We start from the raw sequence: 18,777 nt of genomic DNA on the forward strand, positions 1-18,777 counted from the left end.
TGGCTTTACCCTTACTATCACTCTCCTTTACTTTTTTAAAATAAGTCCTTCATTTCATATGAAATTTGAATACAGTTTATTACATTTATTTAATGTTTATGTAGAAATATAAATAAAGATGTTAATATATAATAATACTTATATTTCAACTATGGACCATAAGAATGCGAATATTTATAATCCACTTTACAATGTTGAAAGTGTTTACAAGAAAGACAAATTAGCTGAATTGAGAGATGTACAAGGTACTTGGTTGGGGAAGAAAAATAATAACAAAAGGGTTATTCTGTAGAAATCAATCTATGAATTACATTGAATGCAATTGGGATGATATTTTTGTTATTTCAGTTATTCTAAATTCCTATGAACAAAATTGAAGCCATTAAAATTATGAAAATATAGAACAAAGTTGAAGGTGTAGACAACTGAAAGCTGGGATGGGGCGAATGGTACCTTGATCAATGTGTATTACACTGAGCCATACTTTACATATACGTTATTGGCATAGGAATCAGTGTGAGAAACTCAATATCTCAAAACAGAAAGACCAAGGCAGTCGCATGCATATACAATATATAACAGAGATGGCATTAAAACAGTCAAGAAAAGAATGAGATACTCAAAAGCTTTTAAAATTTTTATATTAAATACATTAAAAACAAAATTATATCCCTAATTCACAACATAGACAAAAAGCAAATTAGTTATAGTAATGAATTCAACTTAAAAACCTTAAAATATCAGAAAAAATATAAGAAATATTTAATGACCTCAAGATAAGAGATGAAATAAAAAAGTAAAATATTATAAGCAATATAAAGTTGCTTATAATGTAAAAAACCTACAAATAAAAACAAAAGTAATCATACACAAAATGTTAAAAAAAAAGATTGGGTGAAATTTTGCAAAAAAAAAAATAGACAAAAATTAGCATCTAGAAATTAAGAAAATATAAACAGTAAAGTAAAAATTGACAAATATTGCCAAAAAGGCATAGCACATAATAGACATTGTATAGAATCAACATTTAAAAATATAGCTAAAATAAAAAATAGTGACAACATCAAAGGCTGACAAAGATGTGGAGAAACTGGATCACTCATATATTGCTGGTGGTACTTTAAAATTATATAGCCATTCTAAAAAACATTCTGGCAGTTTATTAACAAACTATGCAACTACCATGTGATACAGACATTGCACTCCTGGTCATTTATCTCAAAGAAATGAAAACTTACGTTTACACAAAAGCATGTACACAAATGTTTACAGAAACTTTATTTATAATAGTCCAAAGCTGGAAACATATCAGATGTTGTTTTTTGGTTTTGTTTTGTTTCATTAAGATTTTTTTAAATTTCAAAATATTAAGGGGGTATAAATGTTTTTTGTTATGTGGATCGCTTTTGTAATGCTTATCACTCTCCTTTAGAGGGATGCTATGGTGACACAAGTCAACTTTTGAGCTTGGGAAGAACAATGCCCACCTCAACCAACCCCCACGTGGAAGTAGAATCTAAGGAGGGCTTACTAGGAAATGGACTTCACTCACTCTCCTTCTGCGTTTGTATTGGTATGACTTCAAGTTTCATTTTTCTGATAATTTATTTCTATTGTATTTCTATTCAAAATTATCAGTCCACGATAGATTGAGGAGAAATGGTCTTACTACCACAGTTTGAGAAGCATTGGTGTACACCATTTCAGTACACATTTCGTTGGCTAGAACTCAGTCACATGGACCAGGTGCAAGGGGACTAGGAAAGGGGAAATGTAGTCCCTAACGGGGTGACCTCCTCCCAGCAATAGCTCTAATGTGTGGAAGCGGTGCACAAACTTTTTTAAAATTTTTTATTTTTAATTATGGGTACATAATAGTTGTATAAAAGTGCACAAACCCTGTCTTAGTTCATTCCTGCTGTTATAACAAAATATCATAGACTGGATAAATTATAAACAGTGGAAATTTATTTCTCACAGTCTGGAGGCTGGTAAGTCCCAGATCAAGGTACCAGCAGATTTGGTGTCTGGAAAGGGCAACTCTTTGCTTCCAGGATGGCACGTCATTGCTCTGTCCTCACATGCTGGAACAGTGAAAGGACAAAAGAGGCCTAGCGGGTTCCCTCCAACCCTTTTAAAAGTCCTGCTAATCCCATTTATGAGATCAGAGCTCTCATGATCTAATCACCTCCTAAGGCCCCACCTCTTAATACTGTCACATTGGCAACTAAGTTTCAGCACATGAGTTTTGGGGAACCTGCAGATCACAGCAGACTGCCAACATCTCTGCTACAATTTTATTCTAAAAGTCTTAAAGTATTGCCTTTCAATCTACTGTAATCCATCTAAAAATTATTTCTTTTGTATGGTACAAGTTAAGGATCCAATTTTACTTTTTTCCATATGTATAACCATATGTATGCATATGTATTTCCATATGTATAATTTTTCAGCACCTGTTATTGAATAGTCAGTCCATCCTTTCTCAATGATCTGAAGTCACTTCTGTCATATATCAAGTGTGCAAGGTTAATTGCAAACAGTACACAATTGTATACACAACAGGCTCTGTACTTGTTAAAATATTAAACTACAGTATTTCCATTACTGTTAGTGTATAATTACCACCCTGAGCCTATTGACTGCCCTCAATCCTACCACTTGGGTTACCCAGGCCCCTCCCTGGAAACCCCCAGGCTCCCCGCAGTTGAAAACTGAAATGATTAAGCCTGCCACAGGAAGACTTCAGTGCTCCCTCCAGCTTCAGTGTGTCTATGAGATTATTATCTACTTCCAAGGCTCCATTTAGATTTCACTACATTAATACCATACTCTAATTATTAATAGTATAGCTTTTTAAAGAATCATATCTAGGAAGGAAATTTCTTTTATTTTTCTTCAAGGGAGTGTCTTGACTATACTTGGACTTTTGCTTTTTCATATACATTTTTTAATTTGACTTGTCAAATTTCTCTAATGGTGCCTTTGGAATTCTGATTAAATTACATTAAACCTACAAGTCAATTGGGAAGGAATAACACCTTTATCATATTGAGCCTTTCAATCCATAAACATTTCTTTAAGCCACCTTGAGCATCTTCAATAAAGTTTTATAATTTTTTTTTCGTGAACTTTTTACTTGTCTTTGTTGGATCTTTCTCTCTTCCTTCCTTTCTTTCTTTCTTTTTTTTTTTTTTTTGACAGTGTCTTGCTCTGTCGCCTGGGCTACAGTGCAGTGGCATGATCATAGCTCACTGAAACCTCAAACTCCTGGGCTCAAGCAATCCTCATGCCTCAGCCTTCCGAGTAGCTGGGACTACAGTAGGCGTGCATGACGACATCATGCTTGGCTAATTTTTCTATTTTTTGTAGAGATGGGGTCTTGTTAAGTTGCCCAGGCTGGTCTCAAACTCCTGAGCTCAAGTGATCCTCCTGCCTCAGCCTCCCAAAGTGCTTAGATTACAGGCATGAGCCACCATGGCCAGCCTTGTGTTGGATTTTTCTTATGTACCTTATGTTTTTGTATGTCTGTTGTATTTGGTACTGTTTACTTCCTTATATTTTCTAACTGCTTGATTCCAATATATAAAAATGCAATTAAGTTTTATATATTGATCTAATATCCAGTCCCTTTGTTAAACTGTTTTTAATTACTATAATTTTTCTATAGATTCGTTTAGGTTTTCTAGATAAGTGATATCAGCAGCTGTGAATAACGGTAATGATAGATAGTATGTAATTTCACTTGTATCCTTTTTTTTCCTGAGTATGGATCAAATTTTCCTGTTTCTTTTCATATCTCAAAATTTTTGTTAAAGATTGCATACTTTAGATAACTTACTGTGGCAATTGGATACTGATTGCTTCTCCTTCCCCCTGGAACTTGTTGTTTTTGTTTATTAGTTTAGTGACTTGGCTGGATAATTTCAGTGAAGCCCATTTTCCCCACAGTGTGAAGCCTCTGACGTTGCTCCCCAGATACAGCAGCCTTGGCCTTGTTTATAGTCAACTTTGGTCCATGCGGATTCTGCCTGATCCTCTTTGTCTCTTTTCCTGATCACTCTGGTAAACTGTCTGCCTTTCAGTATCCACCCAGCTGTTAGGCTCCACTAATTGCTGGCTGATTGCTTTATTGTTTCTGACAACACCCTGGGGCATACATTGCTCCACAGGCTAAACCAATTAAATTTTACCTCTCCTTTGCTGAGGTATTGATAGTTTTTGAGTTCAGTCTGGAGGTTTGTCCCTTCCCTGGCACTCTCTGGTGAACTAGCTGGCCCGCTGTTTAGCTTGTTGCTTTTAGGAAGCAACCAGCTTCCTCTTAATTGCTTACAACCAAAATATCCATTGTTTTCAAGACCACCTTTAGGTTCAAATTTTCCTGTAGTCTGTTCCAAATGAAGTCATTTCCTCTGAGAAGAGCTTCAGAGTTCTCTGTTCTTATGGAGGCCTCTCTCCCTGGGCAAAATCTCTGAGCCAGGGCTCCAGAGCTGAGGGTGGGGATACTGGCCTTCTTCCCTCAGGGACTCTCTCCTACTTTAGGAGCAGGGCTCTGGGAGGGGGCAGTAGCTTCTGTTCCTCTCAGGGGAACTCCCACCCTATGTGTGAGCTGGGATAAGGGCAATCAGGGTTCCAGTGTTCTCCACCTGCTGCCCCGGGGATAGAGCCACTGCCCTGTGAGTGTCGTCTGAATGGAAGAAAGGCATTCCCAGCCTCTCCAATCTCAGGCCACACTCCTCTGAAATTCAGCCCTCGCCACCTAGTGTGAGGGAGGATGAGAAATGCTGGGAGCCTGCCCCTCCAGGGAGATACCATAGTCCTTTACTGGGATCTGGGGGAAAGGGGAGCCCCATCTTCTTGGCCACACCAACCTGAGTGGCACTTGCCTTGTCCTGAGCAGGGTGGTGGAGGCAGCAGGTCATGGCTCAAGTATCACTCACTAACTACAGCTGTTCTCACCAAGATTTAGTAGATTTTCTTGAATAAACATTTCTTCATTTGCTATATTCCCTTCAGGTGATTTCAAGAAACTTCTAAGGGTTGTTTTTAAAAATCTTCACCAATTATAGTTATTTCATTGGGTAGCGAGTCCACGAGTTCCTTATGCTGCAATTTTGCTGGCGGTGCATTTAAAGGCACAACCCCGTCCTCAAGTTGCTCACTATCTAGTGTAGAACAAGTCACCTCAGGTAGATAAGTACAATGCTAGTGTGATAGATAGTATGAAAGAGTTAAGCACAAGGTTAAGAGTTAATAGCACAATAGTTAAGCACAATAGTTAAGAGTTAATGCTACAAGGGAACAGGAAGGGGAATCTCCACATCCAGTTCCGGAGAGCATAAGCTTTGTGCAGTAGAACTCTGTTGTGAAAAATGAGGGTAATTATTAGGGAAATGAAGATGAGTTAGGAAGGGAGCGGCAGACACAGAAAAAGCAAGCACAGAGGCACAAAGAGGTTAGAGAGCATGTTAATAGGCTATATCACTGGAGCAGGGGACGCACAAGGGAGAAGTTGGTAGAATTTGGAAAAATAAGCAGGAGATCCCAAGGCCTGGCATGACTTGTGCTGGGAGATTTTCTCCCTGGATTTCTCAGTGTTCCTGCACCGTCTGGGCCTTCTGAGTAAAGGATGACTGGATATCAACCCTAGAGATAGAGAATTCTGAAGAGATTAAGAGATTTCCTTGGAACCATTTGTTTACATTCCAGGGTGGTAAAGGAGAGTTAAAGACCTTCCCTTTCTCTCCCTTTCCAGAGAAAATTTGTTTGCATTCCATAGCAATGTTCTGTAGAAGAGGATGGACAGGTGTCCCAGCTGTTATATATAAGCTCCAAGTCTCATAATTTTGGAACTCCTCTCCTGTGGTGCAAACCCTACTGCACATACAGGTAAATATCTGGCCCTCATTGTGTAGCCCATGGGGAATTGACGCATGGTGTGATAAATGTTCTGTTCTCTGGTGTTTCTGTCTTACATGTATTGACAAAAACACCAGAGAACTGAATATATATGTATACACATACACATATATGTATACACACACATATATATGTGTACATATATAAATATATATAAATCTCAGACTTCTCACAGTTTTGGCCTTAACACCAAATATGTAAGTATTTGAACTCTCATCTGAAGTTCAAATTTACTAGCTACTAAATTTTAAAAATCATTATTTTTTAGCTAGGCATGGTGGCAAGCACCTATAGTCCCAGCTACTCAGGAGGCTGAGGCAGGAGGATCACTTGAGCCCAGGAGTTTGAGGTTGCTGGGAGCTATGATGACGCCACTGCACTCTAGCCTAGGTGACAGAGCAAGACTCTGTCTTTAAAAAAAAAAAAAAAGTTCTATTTAGGCTTCAGCTGTGTTTGCACAATTACACTTAAATGTGTGAGTACTTCATAGAATGGGAATTAATCCATGTTCTAGAATATTTATATCACCCAGAGGTCTTAGAATAATAGCTTGCACTCACCCAGCCCTAATTATTCATGGATTGAACGAATTCCCCTGGAAAAGCTAGAAAATGGTCCTGTTTTCCCCACTCTGTTTCTCTGATCATAATTCTTCTCTGGTCCCTGTGTCACACAGGAAATCCTCTCCCACCTTTAATCATGGGTGAGTTGTCTTTGTGCAAATAGAGCGGAAGGTTTTAGGAACAAAGATGAGTCAGATGGGAACCATACCCTGAAGAAACTAAGGGTGTAGTAGGAGAGAAAAGACATGCATAAATTATCATAGAAAGTAAAAAAAGAGACAGAAGTGAAAAGCTAAAGATACATAAGGACGTTCACAGGGGTGACAAATATTTGCAGTTGGGAAGACCCTAAGAAGCGGCATATACAAAGTACCTACCCAGAGTATACTGACTCCTCTCTAATTTTCCGTGTTTGTAGCTCACCTTGGGTAGGTTTTTGCTTTAAATATTCTACCAGCAGACTAGGGAGTCAGGCAGCAGTTTACAATGGTTTGCCATACACCTTGTGCAGTACTCCTAGGAAAGCTTGTGTCACAGCAGTTGTATTTGGAACCATTTAAAAAAAAAACATTTCAAAGAGCAAATGATATCATCCAGTAGTCTTTCACAAGGATCTCTACATAAAACAGGGTTTCTTAATGTTGACATTTCAAAGATCTTTAAAAATTAGATAGGAGTCAAAGAATCCTAGTTTACTTGTCAAGCTATATATGGCATTTTTTAACTTTTTAAAAGGCATGACCCTCTATGATAAATATTACAGCCCACCACCCAGCCTGCTCTCCTCTATGGAGAATGGCTAATCTATGAAGATTAAGCATCTGTAGGACCAAAAAAATTATAGCACTCCCTTTAGTGGTACCTCCCTAATTAAATACAAACACACATATACATGACTGATGCTACAGACCAGTTTCCATTAATAAAAAAATATTTAAAACACCTCGGCTACATTTAAAAAATGTATCCTTAATTTCTATGCAGTTCTATTTGAAAAACCACAATGAGTTTTCCTGAAGGAAACACATTCAAATAAAATGTAATAGGTAGTGAGCTCTGGATATGCAGAGGCCAGGTTATTTATTCTAAACAATACCTAGCTTGGTACTTTATAATAAACTGTGCAATCTGAACCTGATAATTGCAGAGATTAAATTTAAGGCCCTGAGATTTTTCTGTATCCTGTAAACTCACCTTTCTTCTGTCCAACAAGATTATCTTCCCGTAAAAGATTCTCCATAGCTAGCACACATCAAATTTAGAAAAAGAAGCAAACAAGCAAAAAAAACCGAAAAAGCACCACCTGGGGCAGCTGAAGTTTCGACATACTTAATTAGTCATATCTCAAAATGCTTTATTTAAAATAAGGCAAGTCCCTGAGTGCCTTAGGGTAATATATTTAAAACAACTCTATTTTTGACTAGATTAGTAGATGAGGACTAATTTTTATTTTTTATGGTATCATTCTCATGAGGACTAATTTTCTTTTAAAAAATTACATACCTAATCAAGGTGCAATCTGTTAGGAGACCTCAGATATTTCTCTATTCTACAAAGGACTCCTTTACACCCCAAAGCATTTTCTTGGAAATTCGGGGGAGACAGCTCTACAGCAACACCCTGGGCCCCATTCCCCCACGCTCCCCATGTAAAAAGCCAAGGTTGGGGAAGCGCTAGGCGTCCGGACTTTGACAGGTCACCGAAGACAAAGGCCAGGGCCGCCCCTCGCGCCCCGCCCGCCCGTGCCGGCCCAGAGCGCGGCGCTCCCGCATGCGCTGCCACACGTAGGCGGGAGGCCGCGGCGGCCGCCCCACGCAGCACACGCAGCTGCCTCGCGCGGGCCGGAGCCCCGGGGCCCAGGGGCCGGGCGGCGGGCGGGGGCCGGGGCTGCTGCGCTGCGCCCTGGCACGTACCGGGGCGTGGCCTGCAGCCCGGCGGGCGGGGTTTGGGGAAGTTTCTCGGGTGGCATGGGTTTCGCTCCCTTGTCATGTAATGCCAGCCGCCCCAGGAACAGGAGGGGTGCCGGGTCCCTTCCGCATGCTTGGTATTTCGAGGGTCTGATCGCTGCCGCTCTCAGGCACCTGTCTTTCCGTCCCAGAATGGAGCCAAGACAAGGCAATTAAGGAAATTCAATAGTACACGGAGATCGGGTGTCTGGGCAGCGTCTTGGATAAAACCGTCCACTACAGGTAAGAATAAAAATTATGTCCCAACCTCTGAAAGGTGTGAACACAACAAAGCCCCAGAAGGCGTTCATGGGAAGGTTTATGGTAAAGTCTAGCTTTTATCTCATAGGGGGACTATTTCGTATCAAATTATACAGATTGCACTAAATCTTTGTAAAATGATCTGGGACAACAGGTTCAGCATTATTTAAAGGGACGAAATATGAGCAAAGTGGTTAGTGGCAGACTTAAACACTCGAGTGAAAGTTTTTTTCTTTACATTTTTGTTGGTTCCAGCTAGCTACATGTTTGGAAAGGTTTTATTTAACCAAATCTTAATGTTGAAAAAAAGGAAAGATTCCATACTTTGTAACTTGTTTTTGAAATTGCTAGTTAAAATTTTGAACTGTTAGATTAAGTTTTTGCAAAGCCAGTAATTTTAAGGTCATCTTTTCCGTACAGGTTTGTAGAAGGAAATCAGGATCTGGAATGGTAATTGTGAGGTTACAAGAACTTAAAAGAAAATAAACATGTCAAACATTAAGTCAAGCAGCTCTGGGAGAACCATACCATACGTTCATATAGCCTTTTAGAGTTTTAAGTGCTTTCCCATACACTACCTCCTTAATGTGAGTTAACGTCTCCATAACTAAAGATCTAAATCTGTGGTTCAAATTCAGAACCCACTAAATAGCACTTAAACACTTTTATTCTTTTCTATTTATGTCCTGCCACTCCCCTTAGAACATTTCTTCAATGTGCTATGTGATCTCATTACTCTGAAGTGATGATACTCAACCGTCAGTTTTCCACACCCCTGTTGCTTTCTCATTTGCTATCTAAACAGTTAAGAACGGGTAAAGGGGTATGTTCTGCTGGACTGACTAGCACTGCAGGGTGGTTAGCACCATGGGCTTTGGAACAGTGATGGCCAGCTCAAAAGCTCTGAACCTTTCCTTAGAAGGCCAGCTCTCCAAGACTTTCTCATTTATAAAATTAGATACAAGCAGTTATCTCCTAGGAGTTTTTTGAAGATTGAGATAACATATGCAAAATACTTTGCACAAAGTCTAGCATGCCGTAAGTACTCAAGAGATATCGGATTCATTTTAACTCCTAATCTAGGAGCACTGTACCTGGCACTGGTAGGCTCTCCGGGTGACTATTTTCAGTTCTAAGCTTAATGGTGAGGCTTAAAGCAAATGAACAAAATATACGAAATTCTTCTGCTGTACTGTCTTTAGGGTGAAAGTAAATACTATAGTCATTCATTCATAGCAGTATCAGAGAAGGGAGGTGCATAGGCATACATGGGGAGGAGAGAGGATTAAGGAGAGAACAGTTATTACAGAATTATAGTTGTTAGGGTAGGGTTATAGTCCTTGGGTAAAAGCATTATAAAGCATTTTGGGATAGTGCATAATACTGGGAAGGGCTGGTTCTATTTCGAATAGCTTAAATCATTCCAGGTAGCTTGTTTTCTAAGTGACTGAGCAGTGGGTACTTGTTTTCTTCCAGCTCTACTGTCCGCTAACGTGGCTTTCCCTTCTCAATCATTGCTCTCACAAGTCATTTTCCCAGACTCCTGGCCATTACATAATCTGCTTATTTAATAATATTTGAAAATTATACATAACTTCTAGCTTTCAGCTGAAGCTAATTTGCTAAATAAGCAAAATTTTTGATTTTGTGACCTGGGAATATTAAGCAACTACCTTATTCTAAAATACCACCTCTAGTACTATTTGTAATTAAATGTTAAAGCACTTTGGATCGTAGTATTTGTGGTGAAGTACACCTGTGCCCCCCAAATTTGGATTAAATTTTAGTATTGTGTACTTTTGTTCTAAAATTTTCATTTAATTGTAATCATCGTTCTTCATTCTAAGATACAAACAGCCACCTAAGAGATCTGTGGCTTAGTTCAATTTGTCCAGGATATATACCACAGGCTACAGGACCTAAGGTATGGCCTACATAATTTGTGCATAAAAAAAATATTTTTACCTTTAGGTGCATGGATTCATAGTGACTTTTTTGTATCTTTCTATACTGTCTGATTGTTTTAAAAATGAGACTATCTTTCCTTTTATAATCATAAAAGAAATACAGCTATTTCATAAAAGAAAAATACAGAAGAAAAAGAATAAAACTATTTAGATTTGAGAAGAGTAAGCCTTTAAGTGCCAGGCAAGTAGCTGGAGATAATCAGAACCACCTGAGATTATTCTGAAGCCAGGAGGAGTGAGGGAGGTTGGCCTGGGGATGACACCAGTCAACAAGCCAGGACATCCAAAAGGCTGGGCCAGCTCAGGGCCAGCTCAGGGGCAACTCAGGCAGCCACCAGCACCTGAGGTTCCAAGGGATGGGAGCCTGTAACAGCAGCAGGGAATTAGGGAGACAGTCACTTACCCAAGGGTATGCCCATGAAATGCACGGTCCTAGCCCCCAAGCTCCAGCTCCAACCTATTTCAACTGTCGCCCACTAAGAACCTCTTGGAGATTCAGTTTCCTGTCTGGGCAGTAAGAGTAATAATAATTCCTCCCTTACGAGGTTGTTTTGATGAATAAGTGCACATTAACAAAAACAAAATATTTTAAAAAGCCTATCATTAAAACAAAAACAAACTAAGATTTGTTCTAAGTTTGAAGTTAGAGTCAGAAGACCTAGGTTTAAATCTTTGGTCTGCCATCTACTACTTTTAGGGCTGGAGCAAATCATTTCCTCATTTGAGGTCTACATTTATTTATCTATTAATGGGAATAGATTGGAACTCTTTAGAGGAAACCGTAGCCTTTATAATATTATGTAACTATAACGTTCAGGATTTGCTTCACTCATCCCATTCATGTTAAATACTAAATTTCTGTGTTTCTTGCTTTAACGGGCTAAGAAATTTATAAATGACATTTCTTTTCTAAAAACACTCTTTTCAGTGGAATACTATGGTTGTTATATAGGGACTCAACATACATTAAAGTAGATAAATGTAGAAATCAGTACCAATGTAATTTTCATAAAGTACTTAAATTGTCGGTAAACAATTTTATGAGTTGGAAGTGTTGAAGAGCAAATATTAAACATAAAAGTGGATCAAAGGGGGCCTGGTCCACAGAAGATGTTTATTTGATGTAACAAAACAATACAGTTAGTGTTAGATCCAACCACAAAGAGAAAAAGGAATGAAAAATTTGTACAATGTACATAGAAAAACAAGATGTTTACTGTGACAACTATATATTCCTAAAATAATGCTTCTAAAATTACTCATTGAAATCTATATGAAAAAAGAAAGATGTTAATAGCGACAAAGTGCATAAAATCAAACATCATATTTTGAGCAAATTAACATAATAGGCAATTTTGCTAACAATGCATGATTTTTTTTCTTGTTTAGAGTCTGCTCAAAATATCTTTATACCAACAGGGTAGGCAGAACATTTAGGTTTAATATCAATTACACAATATTAGCATAAACTTCCACAACTACATAGGGTATTGTTTTCTTTAAGCTGCAAAGTGACTATAGAAACATCAGATGATTTCTCTGAATTGAGAATTTTATCCAAATAAATGCCACATACCTTCCAGATATATGTATATCTTTCTATATCATGTAAATGGCTTTACCCATTTAAATAATAAACCATACAGCATTTAAGAATCATTATTATATGATTAACAATGTCATGATTCAGGTTTAACAATTTCATAGGCCAAAAAAAAATTTCTTCTTAAAAACTAGTTTTATAAACGCAGAATATATTCCATGTGTAACTGCTGGTATTTTTTAAGAAAATATATTGTGCAATTGTGGCTACCATGTACTGCTGGCAAAGCATTATTGTTTATGTAAAATGTGAAAAAACTGAGTAAAAATTTTTCAACTGCCTATAATCATGATGAAAGGTTACTGCCTTCTTAAAAAAATTATATTGGCATCTTATTAAAAATAATTCGAAAAGGGACAAACTCCATAGCCAAAAATAAATAAATAAAAAGGTGCATTTTAAAAATGATGCTACTGCAATGCAATGGTTTAAATACCAAAGAACTGTGAAAGTGAGCTGTCTGTGATCTGGCATTAAAGAACATACTAAAAAAGAGCATTCGTGTAAATTAAGTAGAAAGGGGATCAAATTTGAACTAACCAAGTTTGTGCAGTATTGTAGCCAGGCTTCTAAAATTAGATATAGAAAATATAAATAGACTGCTTTAGGTAATGAGCCACCAGTGTCCAAAAAAAGGAATGAAATTATGAAAAATCTCAGTTAACTTGATCCAAAGCTCTGAGTAATTCTTCACCCTGCAGTAGGTTTCTGCTGCCTTGTATAGGAGCATTAACTTCACAATCATAACTGGTCAGCTGTGGTAATCCACTCTCATCCATTGATTGCCCCAGCAGTCTACATGCTAAATCTGAAAAACAAAGAAATACCTAAGTATTCATTCATCTAGTCATGAGTATTTACTAAACACCCAATTATGGGTTAGGTATTGCGGAAAGTAAAGCAAATACACTTCTGGAAGTTTAATCTATCTGGCAAAACCACAGCTATGTAAACAAGTAAGTGAAATCTAGTGTTAACACTGCTATGTCAGAGTGTTTACACGATACAATGAAAGCACAAAGGACTGATAAATCAATTTAGAAAAAGGAATAAAAATTTACAAGTTTCAGCTTCTATCAATATTGATAGCACACAGACATAGATTTATTAAAGGGAATTACTAAAAAATGAAAGTTCCATCTTGAAATATTTATCCCTGTATTACAGCCATTAGATGAAATGCTACTTTACTTTTTAATCTTGCTACAGAACCAAACTCACTAGGATTAAAGTTCCTAAATAAAACAGTTTCATATATTTTAATCGTCTTTGTGATGTTCAAGGGCAGAAAGAATCAACTAACCAGAGGGTATTAAAATAATTGTCTTTTGCTCCATTCCATTCTGTTCACTAGATTTGCATCCTTTTACACGTTTCCAAGAAAGTGATGTAGTAGCTGCACGATCATCTGGCTGCTGTAATAATGTTCCCTAAAAACAGTAAAGTTATTTCAAGTTAATGTGTTGAATTTTTTTTATAATCAAAAACTCTGAAATCCAGTGTTAGTAACAACATATAGCCAGATAATATTAAGATAAAGTCATTTGCCATCGATCATGGCTAATTGGTCTATAGATACTTTCCAGTTAATTTGGTCTAAAAATATCAGTGTGTATTACACCAGCATTGACTTAACCCAAAACACAGTAGTTTGGTTAATAAGGGAAAGTAACTTAAAGGGAAGAGAATGAGACTGTGGTGACCAATACTGAGGGTGGAGTAAGGGGAGAACATCACTTCTTACTCAAAATACATTTGAATTGTTTGGAATTTTTTATACCAAGAATGTATTCATTAAATATTTATATTTTTAGAAAAGTGTGTACAGAATAAAAAAAAAAAATCAATGTATAACTCCTGAAAATACAACTCTAGTAATTTGGAAAAAACAAGGAATTACGTATATAAATATAACTTGGAAACAGCACATTAGCTAGAAGAGAAAAGCAAATATACTACTCTCACACTTACAATTCCTACTGCTTGAAAAAGTGAACCATCATGTTCCATTTTTCGCTTTCTCTGAGCATTCTGCAAAGCTAGTATCTTTGGATTTAGTTCTTCCTTAGTAACGGTAGTTCTGAAAAAGAAAAAAAAATTCTAAATAAAAATATGGTGGTTTTATTATTATTTTTAGAAAAATCCACTGATCTCTTTTAAACAAAATACACGATATCTTTGTTTTCCAACATTAAGGAATGTAACACAAGAGAATTTTCCTGATTGCTAAAGTTTATCACCTTAAAGCCCAAGCTCAATTTTTAAAGCAGAAAAATTTTAAGCTGGGCATGGTGGTACAGACCTATAGTCCCAGCTACTTGGGAGGCTGAGGCACCCAGGAGTTCAGGGCAACAGTGAGCAACGTCTGTACCACTGCACCCTAGCCTGGGCAACAGAATGAAACCCTGTCGCTAACAACAACAAAAACAAAACCAAAAAATTTTCTAAACTATGCATATCCTTATTTTATAAAATAGAGCCAAACAGAACTAAATTGACATTGTAGGGTCAAAAAAACAGCTAAATATCAGCCTTTTATTCCACCTAATATAACAATACACTTATATTCTTGGAACTACTGAAATACAAGATCAAATTCACATTTGTATAGTGTTTTCAGTTTATAAAACATTTTATGTTCCTTAGTCCCTTTTACCTCACTCAAGTTCCCAAGATAGGTAAGGTAGGTGTATCATATCCATTTTATAAATGAGACACCTGAGGCCTGTTAGGTAACTTTCTTAAACTCCCACTGCTAATTAGTTGCAGATATGGAACTCTAGGTCCAGATACCCCGCCCACCGACACCTCCCTCCTCTTACCGCTATGTGCTACTTTGCCCTCAAACCATCTGGTTATCACACCTGAACTATCTGTATCTAAAATTAGTATTAAATAGTGAAGAACTGTTTTAATGAGTCAAGCATATCAGTTTTGTTATATTTATTTTGCTTTTCAAGAACCCCCTCTCATGATACATAATCATAATGGCTCCTTGCTGTGTTCTAGATGGTTGAGAATGCCAAATGAGTGATATATTACTCTAACTGCTCTCCTATATGCAGTTTTGTTTTTAAAAATTCTATAAAACCTCTATTACATAAACAGGCAGTTTTAAAAATTCCGATACAAATATCTTATCTTTATGAAATATAATGCTATCATGTAAATATCTTAGTAGTAATACTTTTATAAGTCATTGTCATTTATATTATAAAAGTCATGCATCTATTAGTCTAACAACCGGTAGGCGGTACTACACATTAGATCCTGAGCTAAGTAAGAGTATCACTAAAATGCCCAAGACACTTTCATTGCCCTAGCAGTACTTCTAAATTCATCTTAACTCCCAAGATCTTTTCCTGGCTCAAGGAAAAGGCCTCTCCCAGTGCTCTAGGTCAAGGTGGTAATGCTGGGCAAGGAAAAAAAACCATGTGCTCTTAATATGGCAGTGCTTCTTTCCTATTGCTATGGATACTGACCCCGTACAGACACAGTAGTGAAGGAATCCTTTCTGTCCTCCAGACTGACTAGCCAAAACTTCTTTCCTCTAGCCATAGCCTCAAATTTAAAATATGTCAAATCTCACTAAAAATTACATACAGAAATTATAACTTAAAAATTGGGTCACGTACATATGTTTGTTCAAACTAGAAGCAATGTCATAAATCATGCTTGGATCCCTGGTGTAGACCTCAAAAACCTATTTAGTCTATAATATAGCTAATGTTCTCTACAAATATATAATAAAAAATAAAAGCAACTTTTATACAAGTATATATATATAACAAAACTTAAAAAGAAGGCTTGTAAATATTGAACACTGAAGTTAATTAAAGCCCATCAGGCTCAACTGGAATGGGCAATTGCAAATAACCCATAAGTTGGAAGGGCTTTTATTCAAGTAAGCTTAAAAAGACCTCTAACAAATAGAAGCATTCTAGTAGTGAGGATAGTTAACTAGTCTGATTGAAACAACTGTAAGTATGTCTAGGCCAACTCTTACACATTTACAGAACTTACTGGCTGGAATTTATTTTTAAAGGCATTAGGAGACTTTTCTACCTCCTACATTTAGATACGTAAACAGAACTTACTGGCTGGAATTTATTTTTAAAGGCATTAGGAGACTTTTCTACCTCCTACATTTAGATACGTAAACAGAACTTACTGGCTGGAATTTATTTTTAAAGGCGTTAGGAGACTTTTCTACCTCCTACATTTAGATACGTAATATGATTGTTTTAGAGAAAATAAATATAAAGGCTATTTTAGAAATAGTTTCTTGAGTGCTTGTTGTAAGTTCAGAATTTGTATATCAGTTTTATGTTCCTTAAAGCATATAGATCAGAAGGTTTGCTGTATGTTTAGAAATCATTTACCATCACACACATTTTTTTCAATAATAATAAAAACTATAATTTTAATGTTATATATAAATACCTTTGACTCAAAGCAACAGATAACACATTAGGGCTTCTTGGATGAGATTTTTCTGTCTGTTCTATGACTCCTTTTCCTGCTCTGTTTGGTGAGGCTGTCCGACTTTGAGTATCACTATATGGTGATGTTGCAGCACTAGTAGTTTCTTTATGTACGTGGGTAGGAGATGGAGATGCAATCAATATTTTAATGTCTTCCATACCATCTTTTGCCACTGTTTTTAACTCATCAGTGGTGGCAGTGTTAGTGGTGGCATTAACAGTAGGTTCTTGTATTTGAGTCTGCTGGAATACTGTAATTGTGCTTTGAGGGCTTGCACTTTGAGGGCTTGAAGAACTGCTTTCTAATGGTGACAACTGATCGAAGGAACGTAACTGAAAGTCATCATCCATTGGGATATAGGGGGCTAACATCTCCAAGTCTAAATCAGTGTCCTTTAAAACAACAAACACATGAGTTTTTACAATGGCCACATGTTGTAAATAAAAAACAAGTTAAAGTCACTACAGATTAAAATTTAAGAAAATTTAATATAAAATACAATAAACAAGTTCATATACCTGAGTAGAAAATGGATTCTTTGCTTCTGTGTCTTCAGCAAAAAGTTTTTCTACCAATTCCAACTTGAATTCATTGACCATATCACTGTCCACATAAAAACAATATTCACTGGGACTGTTAGGCTGAAAAAGGAATTAAATGTGTTTATTTTCCCTGATAAAGCCTCCACATTATTAGACACAGGAAGCTGTGAAACTGAATCATTCTAGATTTAGAAAGAGCCTGATGTGATACCTCTAGTCTTGGCCAGCCTAGTCTTTAAAGACTATTTTTACTGTGTTTATAGGACAGTTGATATCAAGACAGATTTAGAATTAAAAAGACCAGTTATTAACTGTTCTGGGTAAGACTTGGTATATTCATGTACACTTATCCAGAATTTTGAAATAGTGATAGAAATAGGACTAAACTGGGCAAAGAACTTACAGGGTCCTTTCCCATTCAAAAAGCCTGTTGCCACCAGACAATTCTCCAACTCAAAGAGTATGTAATAGTCTGGAGCTATCTTGTGCATACACAGATAGTATTATTCTCTTTGGATGTCCAAATTCAAGACTTTTTTTGTCTTACCGATATAAATATATAGAGAAATACCTTTTAGGTTATATTAAGCCATTCCCTTCCAATGTTTCTGATTATCTTTGAGCCTATAACATACACTGAGGTCTGAGTTAGGCTAATAGCTTTTGTAATTTTAAAATGCTAAAATGTACACACACACACACACAATTTGACATGTGGTTCAAATTAAAATTTGAATCAAATTTATAAACACTTTCCTGAATGTTAAAATCTCAAAGTTGTCCTTTTCTTATTATATCATGACACCAACCTCAGGAGAACTGTGTCTAGTACTTCCATCAGAAGGACTGGTTGGCTGATCTTGAATCTGGGGCATGGTAAAAGAAAGTTCCAGTGACTCTGGATTTGGTTCTAATTTCAATGCAACTTCTTGATTGAGTGCAGGGTCAGCCCTACTTCGAAGTGGCTTTGGAGTTTCCGAGGCAGGTAATGGAGACATTGCCAAATTTATATTCTGTAATTTTTCATTAGATGAGGGAAGCATTACATCATTATACAGTGGAATTTCCTCAAGTTGTTGGTCATCAGTTTCTGTGTCTGTGGGGAAAAACATTAGTTAATCTAAAGTATATAAGGATTTTAACATATAGAAATTTCTTCTTTTTTCAAAAGATTTGTCTAATTCATCAAACAACAAAAATGTTACCAAATTTTTCTTACTCAGAAAGTTTACAGGTTATTATGGTATAACCATAAGATTAGGTTATCTTTCCAGTCCATTATTGACAACTCCTATTAATCCATATGGCATAGACGACCTGCAATTCCAACCTTCTTATACGTTAAAACGTAACCCAGTTTGAAATTAGTTTCTTTGTTAATGTTTGATGTTATATAATATTATGACTGCTTATATATCCTTTAATACAACTATACCTATTGCAATATAACTCAGCTAAATTGTAAAGAAAATCTGAAAGCAGGTTATTGAG

The 18,777-nt window shown here is 36.7% G+C and overlaps 1 protein-coding gene and 1 long non-coding RNA gene across 3 annotated transcripts in view; one reads left to right on the forward strand and one right to left on the reverse strand.

The window, feature by feature from the left end:
• Positions 1-8,426: 8,426 nt before the first annotated feature.
• The window catches only part of LOC123648323, a 37,219-nt gene continuing 26,868 nt past the window's right edge, over positions 8,427-18,777 (forward strand). The window contains exon 1 of the long non-coding RNA XR_006738565.1: positions 8,427-8,671. This is a non-coding gene — a long non-coding RNA (uncharacterized LOC123648323). The remainder of the gene's footprint in view (positions 8,672-18,777) is intronic.
• HIF1A (hypoxia inducible factor 1 subunit alpha) overlaps positions 11,752-18,777 on the reverse strand; it is a 44,716-nt gene continuing 37,690 nt past the window's right edge. For both annotated transcript variants that reach the window (XM_045566040.1, XM_045566031.1), the window contains exons 10-15: positions 18,096-18,382; positions 17,263-17,385; positions 16,703-17,136; positions 14,231-14,339; positions 13,563-13,689; positions 11,752-13,067 (exon numbers count right to left, since the gene is read on the reverse strand). In XM_045566040.1, the coding sequence (XP_045421996.1) occupies positions 12,916-13,067; positions 13,563-13,689; positions 14,231-14,339; positions 16,703-17,136; positions 17,263-17,385; positions 18,096-18,382 (1,232 nt within the window). In that variant the 3' untranslated portion in view covers positions 11,752-12,915. The remainder of the gene's footprint in view (positions 13,068-13,562; positions 13,690-14,230; positions 14,340-16,702; positions 17,137-17,262; positions 17,386-18,095; positions 18,383-18,777) is intronic.

Source organism: Lemur catta, chromosome 1, assembly GCF_020740605.2.
Source record: "Lemur catta isolate mLemCat1 chromosome 1, mLemCat1.pri, whole genome shotgun sequence".
NCBI classification, from domain to species: Eukaryota; Metazoa; Chordata; class Mammalia; order Primates; family Lemuridae; genus Lemur; species Lemur catta.